Genomic DNA, 15,564 nt, shown 5'->3' on the forward strand with positions numbered 1-15,564 from the left:
AATTGCGTGGGAACGAGATAAGAAGTTGTTACCTCAAGTTACTATCTTGTTACCATGTGTTATTTTTTCTCCATGGCCACTCAGGGGTCCGTAATATAACCCGTCATAGCTTTACGTTTGACAAACGTGTTCCCTCCTCCTTTCCATTCCAAAGATGATAATGTGAAGTTGTCTTCACCTGTATTTCTGGAAAAAAAAAACCCAGTAGAACAGCAGACGTAACTGCTGAATAACAGGAGACGAGCAATCAATCTGACAGTGTAAAGAGAGGAGAGCATCAGGTTACCAAATCTCCTGGCTTTAAACAGAACACACAGGCTGCACAACATGCAGCTGGAGGAAGTGAACAAACAAACAAACAAACAAAAGGAAGAACAGTAAAGCTTAAACATTTTAACATTATTTTTTTAATTTTTTGACATACAGTTTTTCATAGTGAATAAATTCATAAAACTTAAATTAGGATCACAACTATGGAACTGAAAATAAAGCTTGGATGGTAAGTAACATGAGTGACAACCTTAAACAGTTACAGGTTGTATAAAACATCCTCCTTAAAATGTTGTATGCTCAAAAGCAAAGAATGTGAAAAACAAAACAAAACAGGTTAATAAGCAGTTTGATCTGTAACATGTAAAGCAACTGCTGCAAGTCTTTCCATAACCTATGGACACGTGATGCCAAACAGACCTGAGAGGTGAACCATGAAGCAAGTTAGCCACACTGTGATCAACGAAACTCCAGTCAGAGAGAACAGCTATCACAGTTCTGTTAACTCAGGCTTTCTGCTTTAAATGAAGGAGCGTTTACAGCGACTTGTGACTTTTCTTGTACATAAAATGGACCGATGGCATGTTACCTACTTCAGTCAACAGCTTGTTTAAATCGAAAGCAACGTACTTTTACTGCAAATGATGCAGAGGAATGCTGGTAGAAAACTGTTACTCGTGTGCTAATGTTTTTTACCGATCAATGCAGCTGCGTATTTCTAACATGAGAGCTGCGCATTAGAGCTGTTAAACTTTCTATATTTAAACATATCAATTGAAGTACATTTAGGTCTGACACTGGCTCATAATGCAGAGCATCCCTTTAATTTTTTGCCAAATCAATCCTGTGGCAATGCAGCACATACAGTGTATGATACTGTAACTGCATGGCTTCATTCAGTGGTATTAGGGCATATGGCTCAACAGGTTGGCAGATAAAACACATTCCCTCAGCTCAGAATCTGTATCGCTCACAAAGAATCATCGGGAAACTAATTGGTTAAAGGGAGGCACTTCTTCCAGTTAATTTAAATCTGAATTCTGAACATAGCCTGCGCTGGATCAGGTCAGCTCCACAGCAGGACTCAACATGGTGTCTGACTACAAGCTCAACAAGGCAAACAAGCTGATAGCGCTTCATAGTTCAGCCCCCAGGTCTGCCTCACAACACTCAAGCAACAAGATCACAGAGAAAGATCTTACAGAGTTCAACTTTGGTCCACTTCAACACACACGCACGCACGCACACACACACACGCACACACACACACGCACACACAGTGGTGCTCTTGACCAATAGCAAATCTGCTTTCGTGTTGTTGACCCTTCAATTGCATGCTCTCAAAAAGGCGAGGACATCTTGTTCATTTAGTTCTACACTATTACTCTCCAAGGCCACATCGGCTATATGCAGTGTTAGCACTCAGTCACTGTACAGAAGTAGATCAACTTGGGGGCTCATTTTTGGTTGGGTGTGTATTTGACCATTTCTGGGGCGGGCTGCACAAAGACTTAGACTGGTCTATCATGAATCTTGTGTTATTCAAAGACGTCTAATGCAAATAATACATTCAAGTCAAAAATAAAGACATATTTTTGCTGCTATCATGAGGCAAGCAGAGGCGTAATTGGCTCTATTAGTGGTTTACCACCATTATGCAGTGAGCAATGAGATGGAAACCAGTTTGTAGGGTCCACTGACACAGTAAACATTTGTGCCACCACTGTAGTCATGAAGGTTTTTGGTAAAAGGGCCTTGTAAAGTTTTTATGGCTCATATTTTCTGATCAACAGTGATACGCAGCTTAAAGCAACAGACACTAAATATGTAACAACTCTAGAGGGAGAAAGACTGTAGTTAAATATGTTAAGAGCAAAGTGTACTGTTTTGTGTTCAGGCTACATCACTGATGGATTCTAATTATTTTAACAATGACAGTGAGCACCACACTCACAGCCAATACACAGACGTTTCCACAAAAGTTTAATTAATATTCTGACATTGTCACACAGTGTTGTGTGCTTTATATTATCAGTATGTCAAGACTTTAGAGCGTGCAGCCATGCTGGCAGCCTGTGCTGCTCTGCAGTAGCAAGTACTACCATCAGTATACTAACATGTTTACAAGTACGCTACCTAGCTGATGTTAACCACAACTGCCATCTTAGCCTTAGTGTGTTACAAGAGTAAGTACAGGTGAGGCAAATACACCTGAATTGTCTTAGAAGCATCACATTTTTCAGCCGTCTGTTCATATTCAGATGTTTCGTATTCTTGGCTGTTTTCATCATTACTGATCAGTGTGGCGACATTAACTTCAGGGATGCTGAAACCAGACAACATATAAAGAGCACTCACCATCCAGTGCACGTTAACACACCAGCAAAAAAGCCCTGAGCACACGCAGGTTAGCCTTAAACCAAAGTATGTAACAAACTGAAAGTAAGGAGATCACCAAAGTGATTACAATTCATTCTGAGGGAAATTGAAATGTCTGTACCACATTTGAGGGTAAGCCACTAAATAGCCTTCCTTCATTCACACTGAACAGTGAATCAGCTGTGTCACCACAGGTTGAACAATTTGTTTGATAAAAGCCCATATCTCTGTGCAGCCAGCCCTACGTATTGCCTGGAACAACCCTTAGTCAACAATTTTTTTTTTTTTATTCCAAAATTACCTGTCCTGACAGCAAGTAACTGAAAACATCTGCTGTTTCGGTTCAGGAAAAGTACACTTTCAGAATCATGCACAACAATCCCCCCGATTCCACACGTTGAACATATTATTATGCAGAAGCTGTTAGGTTTTAAGAATGCGACTATGGCTGCCGTCATGGTGGACACTGCAGCTTTGTTCCAGTGAAGCTTTCAGTGAAGTTACTCCTGTTTGACATCTCCCTTCAGCCTCCTCTTGATACGAGAGTACGGGCTCAACGCGTCATCCATGATGAAGTCATACAGGACCTTCACCCAGGATGTGTACTGAGGCAGGTCATCATAATACTCTGCTGCAATTTTCTTCACCTGAAAACCAAAAAGAAAGAGAGAACACTGCCTTTAGATGACAGTTTTCTTATTGCACTTAACAGATTGCTCAGACTGTTGTTGCTTACATGTTTTAAACATATTTGAGTTTCACTTCTTTTGCAGGGTTGTGCTGCTGACGAGGCTCTGATAAATCTGTGGCTGATGGGATTTACTGTGGGTGGATAGAGCTGAGGAAGTCTATGGATCGTAAAGAAATCAAACAAATCTGATCCTGCTGACACTGTCTGACCTTTTTTAAAAACCCTATGTCTTAACTATATAGTTCTTCTATCAAAATGTGCCCGTTTCAGTAGAAAGTGTTTTATACATGTAGCTGCAAATGAATATAAGACAAATGACAACAGTTTATGACCAGAGTACCTTCATCTCCATTTCCTATTCTGAAACAACAATTAGAAAATGAAACACAGGACTTGACAAAAATGGATAACAAAACATTTTCTGGAAAAAAAAAAAATCTAATTTACAAGATTTCAAATATTTTATTTTATTTTTATTAGCAAGTTTTATATTTCCAGATAAGGAATACCCTGTTCAATAAGAACTAACCCTTCCACATTATAAACAACAGGACTGACATTTCAGTTAGACATAGACTTTATCCAGTCTTAAGGTACAGAAAGCCGTGCACAGAATAAGTGCACAACACCAGCGCTGTGTTTACAATATGTGGGCTAATGTTTTATTAGACCCTAACAGCCTGTTCACAGCCATGATTTTTCTCAATCTCTAAACTTTTCCAACATCAAGAAGAATGTACTGCAAAATAATTGCACATCTTCCAGTATTTTTCCACATCTACTAATTTGTCAACAGCACCTTAATCCTGTGGACAAAAAAGAATAATCAAAGCTTTACTGCACAACATCACGTATCAACGACTGCCTGTCTACTATAGTTGATAGTGGTGTGTTTTGCCTGGCCACTCACGGTCTGTTGGGAATTATTTGGTTCAAATTATGTCTCCTGGTAACATTAATTATAATCTTAGGAAGAGTAATTCAATCAAGAAGCTCAAAGAAGAAGCCTCCCTGTATTTCTATTTTTATTTTTATTTAATTTAATTTCAATTTCAAAATACAGAATTTATGTTTGGAGGTTATAATGTCCTGTTTACTAAGACGTGTTGTAGACAAATAAAGTCCATCCATCCATCCATTATCTATACACCGCTTGATCCTCACTAGGGTCGCGGGGGGGCTGGAGCCTATCCCAGCTGACTTAGGGTGAAGACAGGGGACACCCTGGACCCTACACTTAGAGACAGACAACCAAGCATACTCACATTCACACCTATTGATAATTTAGAATCACCAATTAGCCTCAACATGTCTTTGGAGAGAACCCACGCTGCACAGGGAGAACATGCAAACTCCACGCAGAAAGAGTCCAGGTGTCTGCACTGAGATGTGAACCAGCAACCTTCAGCAACATTTTATGAAAAAGTTACACTCAGGACAATTGAAACCCATTATAACTGCTGTTTTTGATCCCTCTCACAGTACATCATGATATCATGCATTTTATGTTACTATGCTTTCATTTGGATCTTTGGCTTCACAATTGTCATTTTTACTATTTTCCACTAGATTGTGCCATTTTTTCATAATCGTCCCATGAAGCAAATACAGGCTTCATTTGTTTTGTCACTTCCTGCTGTATTATAGAGCACTACAGGCCAATCGAATAAATGTCTACAACTGAAATGGTTTGGGGTGTTGGTAGGAATGTCACAGTGTGGTCTGTTTACATTTGCTTGTGTCTGTTTACATTTGGAGATATAGAAATTGTAATGGACTACAGATCACAAATTCCACCCTTCTGTCTCTTACCCTGCCTTAAAATGCCATGTATTAATATTATTTTCCACTTTAAATGACTAATTCATTTTAACCACCATCAGATTTGATCATAATTACCCACGAATTTTTCATTTTCTGGACTTTAAAATCCCACAGCCTCCAACACAATGCCAACATTTGGTTGTTATGATCAGAAACAATGTTTTTTTTTAAATAATTTAGTTGTCAAAAGTGAAAAATAACAATATATACCATTTTTATGGCAGTTTTTTGCGATGGGGACATTGTTGTCTTTTAGGCCCTGAATGTGACTTTTTGTTTGTTTTTTTAAATCTGACAATGTACCCATCCCCACCTAGCTGTACTCACCATTGGCAGCCTTCGTCCTGGGATGCTGGGAAAGTCATGGTGCTCATTGTGGTAGCCCACGTTGAAGGTGAGCAGGTTGAGGGAGCCGTAGTAAGAGTAGGTCTCATGACCCTTGAGGAACATATAGTGCTCAGCTATGAAGTGGCCAGAGATGGGATGCAAGCCCATTCCCAGCATAGAGCCAGCCAGCATGTAGACCACAGGCTTGGCCCCCCACACCCAGTAGAGCAGGATGTCAAAGGTGAGCTGGAAGGTCACATTGGTCACCTCCAGCTGACTGATGGGCTTGGGGTTGATGCAGAGGGGCCGGATAGCATAGAACAGTGGCTGCAGAATAATCCAGATGAACTTGCGAAAGCGTGTGCAGAAGAACCATCCTTCAAACTCAGTGGGGATGTCTACATCGACGCCATCTCCACCGAGGTAACGGTGGTGGTCGAGGTGATATCGTTTGAACGAGGCAGAGTAGGGCAGGCCAATGGGCAGGTTGGCAAACATGGCAAAGTAGCGGTTCCACATGGCTTTGTTGTTTCCAAAGGCTGTATTGTGGGAGATCTCATGAATGGCAAGGGTCATTGAGTGGTTAATGCAGCTGCCAAACGCGTAAGTCCAAAACAAAACCCATTTCCAGTCCAAGTCTTTGACCAGATAGAAAGCTAGAAACTGTATTGCCACCATCATGCACACAATCCATTTCAGCCTTGGGTCAGGGCCCATCAGGGACTTGATTTCTGGATATTTGGCTGGAGGGGAAATACAAGAAACTTGAGTTAAATTCAATGAAGAATCATATAACAATATTAAAACGTTGTATCTGTTCATCAGTACTAACAAAGCTGATTTTGCAAGATAAAGAATGGAAGTACCAGCTGCACTCCTTAATGTATGAATTTTCCATGCACATTCCTAGGTGTGGACTGGCCATCGGGAAGCCAGTATTGTAAGCCCCAGGTAAATTCTAGTTTGACGATGACATTGCACAAAACATAGTTACAAAGTTCTCGATTGTTCTGTCTACAGCAGATACTTTCCACCCTATTGATGCTTAATTTAGTAATTATTATTAAGAGGCATGACAAATAAAAAGTTATAGAAACACCTCTTACATATCTATGCAGCTCAAAGACCAACATCCTGATCTATGAACAGATTTATGGTGAATGATTGAGCTGCTAACTTTATATTACCAAAGTGTGGTCAAAATGTTCACATTGGGAAAGGTTATTATCCTGCAACAGCTGCATGTGTCGTAGCCATGTCCCACAGCAATGTTCACACAGACTAACATTAGCTTGTTCATAGCAGCGTAGCGAGATCCCGGGGCATCATAAGGGAGGAAAGTGGGACTGACTATCAGGCTGCTGGGGTGTGTGGAGCTCTTGAAAAGCCAGAAGTGAAAAGCTTGTTTTTATTTGAGATTTTTGCTATTTCTAAGTAATTTGTGCCATGACAACATTAAAATAAAAAAAAAAAAAAAACAGTTTAGAGACAAAGCTTTGTATCCCCCCAAAAATACAGTAACAGCTCTCTGTACCGGCCCGCTCACTCCTTACACAACACACAAAATAGGCTACTCAATCTCTGCACGAGAATTCACCTCAAAAAAGAACTAATTAGCTGAGTGACTACTGATGCTGGAGCACTAATGTGCACTGTGATAGAGTCACAACTTTCTTCACAAAAGGAAATCAGGGTACAAAAAAAAAGTGAAAGGAATCACACTGGGGGAAAATAAGTGCTAACTAATTTCTTGTTAAAAACAAAGAAAGACAGTCAGTATTTGTATAGCATAAAATAATCAGCATCATAGTTATTATATCACGATATATATCTACAGCGTTATTTAGCACAGCTTAACATCATTAAATACCTAGAGTTTCAGAAACAGCCAGCAGAGTGGAATAGAGCCTTTCGTCTGTTACTGACAACCTGAGACAAGGTGAGCTCATACAGTAACACTACAAGTCATCACTAGCACACAGACATTTAATAATGAGGTGCTGTTGACCTTATATTCAAGACTTTGGAACAATACTAAACCCCCTTTCCCAGTGAACTAGCATGACATGTTTAGTGTCAACGGATTCATTGCAACCTCAGGATTGATCGTATTCACAAGACATAACCAGTAAACATAAATCACAGGTGTACTCAATTTTGTTTAAATGATCACATTTCCTAACTTGTGTGTGTCAATGATCACAGGTAGGGATGGGTATCGCTAGAATTAGAATGGTAACACAATATGTGTGGGTTAGTGGAGCCACCCCTTGTTTCTAGAAAAACATTGAAGAAATCGGTCATGTGACCAAGCATTTTTGAAGATGTGTCAACTATACTCTCCAAGTGAAGACAGGGAGCACATGGAGTACAAGGTGAGCACATTTTAGTTACAAAACATTATTTTGCTGTTCACAGTTAATTTGTCATGTTTCTGTTTTATGAGTGTTGTGTCTGAGCAATTATTGAGACATCTGAAACAATGTCACACATGTTAGTGCATTAGTAAGCTACAGTCTGAGGTTAAACTGTTAGCATGAAGTAAGCTCTAAACTGTCTGGATAATGCACTTTTGTTAAAATGGTGGCAGTGGGATTAGTTGAGCCACTGGCTCCATCCGGACTGAAGGGCAATTTTGCCCTTCAAGGAGAAGGATGAGGGAATCATCCATAGAAACAGGTGATCAAGAAACTTTCAACACCTCAGAAACCTGAGGAAAGCACCGGAAGGGAGCAGAAGTTTATGTTTACCTGCATTGTGGATCAGTGAAATGGTGAATAGTTTACCAGTTGTGTGAGGAGAACTGCAGTGGATTTGGACTTAATGTTGATTTTTGCAGCTATGCCTATGTGTTGTACTGACAAGTGTGATGTTCCGTATTGAACCCAGTTCTGTTAGAATTACAGTCAGTTTTATCACTTTCTAACTTGATTTTGTTATGAAAATGTGAAGTACGTAGGCCTTGTTGAAGTTGTTTTGGAGTTGTACACTTTATTGATATTGAACAGGATTTTGTTCTAAAATGTGAAACCCTTAGGCCTTGCTGAAGACAAAGTTGTAGCCTTTATATATGTTAAACAGTAGTCCAGTTTTGTAAAAATCACAGTCAATTTTGTTCATTTTGAACATTTATTGTTCCAAAATGTCATCTATGGGCCTTATGAAAGGAAACTGGCTTTAAAGTTGAACATTTTATCTTTAAATACAACTTTTAAGAGGTCATTTCGTATTGAATTTGTCTTGCTTTTATACAGCATTATATGAGGAGAAATTATTATATCAAATTTTCATTTTACTTCAACATAATCAATGGCACAATTTACCCCGACGTATCTTCTCCAAAGGCTCAATTTACCCCTTGCCGGGAGCAAGATGAGCCAAGAAAAAACTTTTTTTGGAAAGCCATATTTTAACAACTGAGATCCAAACCAATTATTCCCAGGGATGCCCCACATCATGAAGTATATGTACATGTTTTATTTTGAGACATTACTGTCATGCCCCCACTGTAAAGACACCTCAAGTAAAAACTGGCTCATCTTTCCCAACTCTCCCCTACTTCCACCACCAACACCAACATTCAGCCTGAGAAAAACTGAAATACAGTATGACAGAGGTTATCTCCGTGCTCTGAAAATGAAACTAAAATGCTAAACAACAGTTCAAATCATGCTCTGAATTTCAGAACATGAACACAGTCGCACTTAAACAAAGGCTGGCGCAAGCTTAGCAGTCAAACATTTCTCCATCTGTAAGTGATTAACTTTTGCTCAATGTTTCAACAGGTAGACTATTTTCACTCTTACATGCAAATGAGTTGTCACTGTTGTTGCTGCAACCATTTTCTGCATGAACTGTAGTGAATCGTTGTCGTACTATTAAACGTTTACCTTTCCTCCATCGTCATGTGTGCTACACAGAGCTGCAGGTGAGTGACAAACGTGCTCCGGCCCTCACACACCAGGTGTTCGGTCTATCAGAGCTACAGACTTTCCATTTGCTAGTCTCCTTCCTTTAGATTCTCCTCTTTTTCATCTGACACTTGGGTTATTCAATTCCCTGTCCCCGACTCCCCAACTGCAACTGTGAATTTAATTTACTCTCTACTGTCCAACTGCTCAAACCTGCACCCACTTGTTCACTCACTCTCTTCCAGAATACAGCTAGTAAGAACATAGTACAGGAGTATCAAAATAACTGTACCAGTGACAAAGGTCAAATATGACACAAAATGTGAATAGTGAAAATCTCTAACCATGGTCAGAAAGTCAGACAATGGTGTGGCTGTTCAGCCATTTAAATTCCTTTCCTAAAGAAACCTCCGGGCCTCATGTATGTGTTCTCGCCACCTAAGAAGTGGGAGATTACAGCAGAAAGACAAGTCTCAACAAACACCAAACCATTTATCATCACTGAGCTGTGCTGCACTCCTACAAGCCAGAGAACGCATGACCATGACCGTACAGAGTTACATTTCCGACAGCATTAACCAACCTCATAACTCCTACAATGGCACAAATCCCCAACAAAGGTCAGAGGTCGTTAAAACACTTAGTATTTGTGTATGTCTCCAAGTTTGTGTTGTCTGATTTCTCTTAACAAGGGAATACATGGATAAACAACAAATAAGAGTCTGTACATAACTGTGACAGTATTTGTTCTAATCATAATGAAGCCTTTGCAAGTGGTGTAGGTCCTTAAATATTTATCCTAAAATGTTTTCAAAGGCCAAAGAAATTCAGCCAGGTCATGTTTTAGGCTTTCTGCATTGCAAATGCAGTTAGGTTCACAACTGTTTTCTGCAATACTGATACTTACCTGATGTAAAGCCCTTTTCACACATGGGATATGTAACACTGCTGGCTTTATCAGGCTGTTAAAGTGACGGCATTCTGTCTTTCAGACATAGGTCACTTGTGCGATAATGTTCCTACGGCTTTATTGCAGAGACTCTTACAGTGTTAAGAGAGAACTGTGGTGTGCATGTGGTATTTGTTTTACATAAGACTACCAATAAGTGTATAGATAATGGATGGATGGATGACAAAATCATTACCCGGGTCCAGGGTGACATTGATGTAATCCAATGCAGGAGTAATTATACTGATTAAACAATTAATCACTTAAAACGTCTTTTCTTTTTTTTTCCAAGCTAAAATTTTGCTTGTTGCCACACTTCCAATGTCTTAGATTTTCTCAGTTTCAGTACACTGAGTATCTTTGGGTTTTGAACTGTTAGACAAAGCAATGTAGAAAACTTCACCTTGCACTTAAGGTAGCTATACCTTTCTCAAGCATTTTACAGATGACACAAGCAAAGGATTAGTTTTTATTTAAAATATTAGTAGCCCTAATTAGAAGGGTCATTCCTTGTCAACTCGGTGAATGTGGCTGCTTGACCATCTCAGAATCTGTTGAAACTTCATAGGAATGATCTTTGGCATCTGAAACTGACATCTGACAATGTTTTAGCTCAAATTCAAAACATTTTCATAAATTTTGACCCAATAGAAATATTCAAGTAGACGATACATCCATCTCTTACTATCCTAAATTTCATCAACCTACCCATGATTCAAAATGTCCATCTGGTCGTTTTTAAATTACTTTTTACCTGTGTCAACTATGATGGCCATAACTCCCATTTCTACTAACATATGAAAGCTTTCTAAGCATTAGTAATGACACTCAGATATTATTCTCACAATAAAATTGATCAAATAGATCATGTGTATTAGAGATATATTTTCCTAATTTCTTGAAAATCCACTTCATATACTTCAAGAGATATGGACATCTGAAAGTGGCATCTTGTTCAATTTCTATCTTGTGAGAGATTTATTTATTTATTTATTTAAAAATGGAGTTTCAGGAAAAAAAATTTATAAAAAAATAATTAAAGCCGCAAACGGCATTGGTCGGGTCCTTGCTTTCCGTGGCAGTGCTACTGAGCCAGTTGGTGTGCACATGTATTTAACACACTCTGGCTGTGACTTGGAGCACGCGTGTAAAGTTTCAGGCCGATCGGAGCGCGTACAGCCCAGTTACACAGCACGTCCCATTGTATGGCGTTTTATGGCTTTTTGGCTAAATTGTATGAGCCGCCATTTTCACGCCGTCAGACTTTTGCAGAGCGTTTTAATAACTTTTATTCACCACGTCGTGTAGTTTGGGCTGGCCAAATTTCAGGTGTGTACAACTTACCCCCTTGGAGGAGATAGATTTTGATAATGGCCAAAAATGGCGCAAAATGAGTGAAAACCGCAAAAATCTGACCGTTTTTTTCAAAATGGTGGACTTCCTGTTGGGTTTAGAGCTTGGCGCCAATTGACTTTTTTGTGCGTCCCGACCTGCTACACATCCCCAACGAATCTTGGAGGTGTAGATGAAACGGCCTTCCAACGGCACCCCGTTGAATGCCGAAAACACCAAAAAAATGGCCAAAATGGCGATTGATCAATATTGCACGGGCCGCCATTTCTAAACCGTCAGACTTTTGCTGAGCATTTTGATAACTTTTAATTACCACGTCGTGTAGTTTGTGATGGCCAAATTTCAGGTGTGTACGACGAACCCCCTAGCAGAAGATAGATTTTGAAAATGGCCAAAAATGAGCAAAAATCGCAACATTCTGACCATTTTTTTTTTCAAAATGGCAGACTTCCTGATGGGTTTAGAGTTTGAAATGTGTACGACTTACCCCCGAGGAGGAGCTAAATTTTGAAATTGGCCATAAATGGTCGAGCTGATCACTGCAGCTCTTGTATGCAAGGAATATCTAAATACACGTGACAAAATGGTGCAGCAATTAAAAATATGAGTATCTTATATAGCATTGGATTATGGCACTGAATAACTTAAAACAAAGTATTACGATAAACCTTTACAGCCCATACCGTATTTGAAGAAGTTCAGAACGCCAAACCCTGCTCGACTGTACTTTCAATATCGGTTAATAATACTTACTGGCGTGGCCTTGCATACTTATTTAAATTTACTGTTGATTTACACTCATTATTGTAGTAAAAAAATGCAGGCCGCACAATGATTTTGGTTAATCTTTGTATTTACCGCTGGCTACTTTAAATGTATCTCAAAAGATGACATGGCACCTACTAAGAAGACATTTATGTGAGGCTCGGACTAGGTGTTCCGTTATGGTGAGCACATCTGTTCATGCAACTTTACTGAGGAGCTCGACAGCGGCTTCCTCCAGGGAGTGGCTGTGACTGAGCTGGGCAGAACCGTGGCTGCACACTGCTAGCCTAACTCCGATGTACATTAATCCAACTAGCTGTAACTAGTCCCATATATAACTACAATGTGTAACATCACAGTAGGTAGAGGCCCTCATCGTTAAAAAGGACGTCAGTTGTCCCCGACGGTTAACTGAGCCTCGTCCTGTTAGCTTAGACCGGCAAATACATAAGGAACCGTTAGCTTAGCTAGCCTGCGCTAGCAAATCGAGTCAACTGCTATGTTGGCGGGTTAACCAAAGTTGGTTGTTACAATAGACACCAAGTTAACGTAGTTCTATCTAAGTAAACAATAGCTTTATTTGAAACTTGGTTAAGCTAGCTCACCCAGAATCTCTTTTCTCCTGTCGGCATGCGGCTGGTCCGTGTATACCCACTCGTAGTCTTCACGGACGACTCGGTTCCCCATCTTTACTGTTGTGAGCTTAGACAAACACGTATCTGAAAATCACAAGATCGCTGTTTAAAAAGGAACTTATGTAATTCTCCTCCTCTCCTCTCCTCATACTGTGGGCCCGCCTGCTTTCCTGCCCCCAGTGCTCCTCCTACCAGCCGGGTGTCACTGGAACTACTTTCCCAGTTACACAACTGGAGCCTTCTCTGGCTAGTAGCAAGCTAATGCTAATTAGTAACCTGTCTGTTAGCAGGCTGATATTCTTCAACCCTCCTGCCCTCCTGGTATGTAAAGGAATAAATAAATAAATAAATAATTAAATAAATATATATATAAATAAATAAATGGCATGCCGCGTTTAGGAATTTATACAACATTATGTAATTATATATCCATATATATTAAATATTTGGTATGAAACTAATTCTGCTTGGCTTAATAAGTGTAATCAACATACAAAATGAAGATGGTTAATTTCACACATTTGCAGAAGTGGAAGGAGCTGGATGAAATGCATTTACATTCATATTTGGGATCCTCATCCTGGCTGGGGCCTATAAGTCAAAGGATGAATCAACAGCCGGTATGTGGGATGCAGAGACAGGCAGGGCTGTATTCTGTGCCACAATGTCTAAAGACTTTTCATATGCAAATCCCCACGACTCATTTGTCTTGTCTGATGACCCACAGCTGTACATCACCTGATGACCCCAGGCCAGTTGATGCAGAGACACCAATACACACTTTTGCAGGATTGATTACTGTAATGCCGTCCTATCTGGTCCAAGAAGACGATACTTTAACTTCAATTGCTTTAAAACTTAGCAGCACGAGTTCTCACTCAAACCAGAAGTAGAGCTCACATTACACCGGTTTTAAAGTCTCTGCACTGGTTAGCTGCCATTTCAAGAATTGATTTTAAGATCCTTTCATTGGTTTAGAAAGTTCTTAATGGTCTTGGTCCTTCATATGTTTCTGTTTTGCTTTTATCTTATGAACCATCTAGAAAATTCTGGTAGTGGCTTTTTAATGAAACCTAAAGCCAGAACCACAACATTTGATGAGGAAGTATTTTGTTACTGTTACTCGCCTTCCAGAGGACCTGAGAGCAGCAGAGTGTGTTGATATTTGAAGGCAAACTCTAAATCCATCACTTGAGTCAGGCTTTGGATTGTTGTTTGTATTGTTTTAATGCATTTTTATAAAGTCTGACTGACTGACTGAAAATACCAGTGTAATATTTTTTTTTAAAGTGTATAAAAATGATAGAATGGTTAAACTTAGCTAAAGCCTAGCTTTTTTTTTTTTCTTAAATGGAGTCTATAGAATGGGTAGCACACTCCTTATGACAAAAAAAAAAATCATGTGCATTCTGAAAACATAACTTGACGGGATGGAAAACAAAGACTTTAAAAGAAAATGTGACTCATATCTCATTATTGGCCATGGTTGACAACTCTTTAGCAAATGTTTTACAAATATTGATTGAATGCACTTAGATTTAGATCTGAGAACCTTTTTAAAGAAATCTGTGCTTTTGGTATGAACTTATGTAACCTTAGAGCATGTTATTCTAGGCACACTTGTGGCACGGAAGGCATTAAATAATGCTGCCGTTCTTCAGCTTATCTAAGTGCATGGCTGCTGCAGCTGCAGAACATGAAACAATATAAGTTTTCCTGTTCTGATCAGGATCGGCATAACAATGGATACAATCCCCCTAACATCGACAGGCAACCCAGGGTTTCATCAGCCACTGTTCCTGATACGCTAAATGTAGGCTGTGGGATATTCTGCTATATGACCTGTACATGAAGAAAAAAAAAGTAAGTTCAGAAAAGCTGGGGTGAAAATGGTGTAACAGAAAGTGGATTTGGATTATGCCTTTAACTTGTGTCTTTTGTCTGCAGTATGGAGCGGTGAATATTTCTGTACCGTTATGTTCTGTCTGGGGTTACAAAATACAGGATGCAGATTACATAGTCTAGTCAGGTGTAGTACCTGAACACAGACAGTCACAATCATTTCCCATAATCCACCCATGCCAGCAGCTGGAGAGGGGCACTGTCTTCATTAAAATATTTTTTTATTTAGACTATTTTTGCTAGCAGTGTGTCTGTATGGATGGAAATATCGGCCAATCGTTTCAGTTCCTACTGAAATGTGTCCATTGGATAAATTGCCATAAAATGTATTACAGACAGAAGTGTTCATTTCATGCTGAATTGTAACAGTCTGGTGATAATGACTTTATCTTGCACCACAATCAGGTTTGGTTTATCACTAATGCCTGCAAAAAGAGTTTCTCATTAGCCGCAGTAGTAAGTTGTTCACTACTAATGGAAGCACGCTAACACACTGTTTGGTGAATATGGTAAACACTATACTTCCCTTACTTCACATGTGAGCATATCAGCATTTTC

At 39.5% G+C, this 15,564-nt stretch overlaps 1 protein-coding gene across 2 annotated transcripts; it reads right to left on the minus strand.

Annotated features, from left to right (window-relative positions):
* Nucleotides 1-387: 387 nt before the first annotated feature.
* Nucleotides 388-13,272, minus strand: degs1 (delta(4)-desaturase, sphingolipid 1). 2 transcript variants are annotated; one of them, XR_520176.1, is made up of 4 exons: nucleotides 13,075-13,272; nucleotides 5,492-6,234; nucleotides 2,505-3,296; nucleotides 388-2,433 (listed from the first exon to the last, which is right to left on the minus strand). XR_520176.1 is itself a non-coding variant. In XM_008281513.1 (3 exons), the coding sequence occupies exons 1-3, from the start codon at nucleotides 13,154-13,156 to the stop codon at nucleotides 3,150-3,152; spliced, it is 972 nt and encodes a 323-aa protein (XP_008279735.1). In that variant the 5' UTR covers nucleotides 13,157-13,272; the 3' UTR covers nucleotides 388-3,149. The 2 variants fall into 2 exon arrangements, 1 of the variants encoding a protein (XP_008279735.1); XM_008281513.1 differs by having other exon boundaries at nucleotides 388-3,296.
* Nucleotides 13,273-15,564: the final 2,292 nt, after the last annotated feature.

Source organism: Stegastes partitus, unplaced genomic scaffold (genome assembly GCF_000690725.1).
Source record: "Stegastes partitus isolate 25-593 unplaced genomic scaffold, Stegastes_partitus-1.0.2 Scaffold235, whole genome shotgun sequence".
Taxonomy (NCBI): Eukaryota; Metazoa; Chordata; class Actinopteri; family Pomacentridae; genus Stegastes; species Stegastes partitus.

Coding starts and splice junctions, on each gene's coding strand:
- degs1 (XM_008281513.1), bottom strand. CDS start 13,156: ATGGGGAACCGAGTCGTCCGTGAAGACTACGAGTGGGTATACACGGAC. Junction 6,235..13,074: donor CAGGAGAAAAGAGATTCTGG/GTGAGCTAGCTT, acceptor TTTCCCCTCCAG/CCAAATATCCAGAAATCAAG. Junction 3,297..5,491: donor CAGGACGAAGGCTGCCAATG/GTGAGTACAGCT, acceptor TTTGGTTTTCAG/GTGAAGAAAATTGCAGCAGA.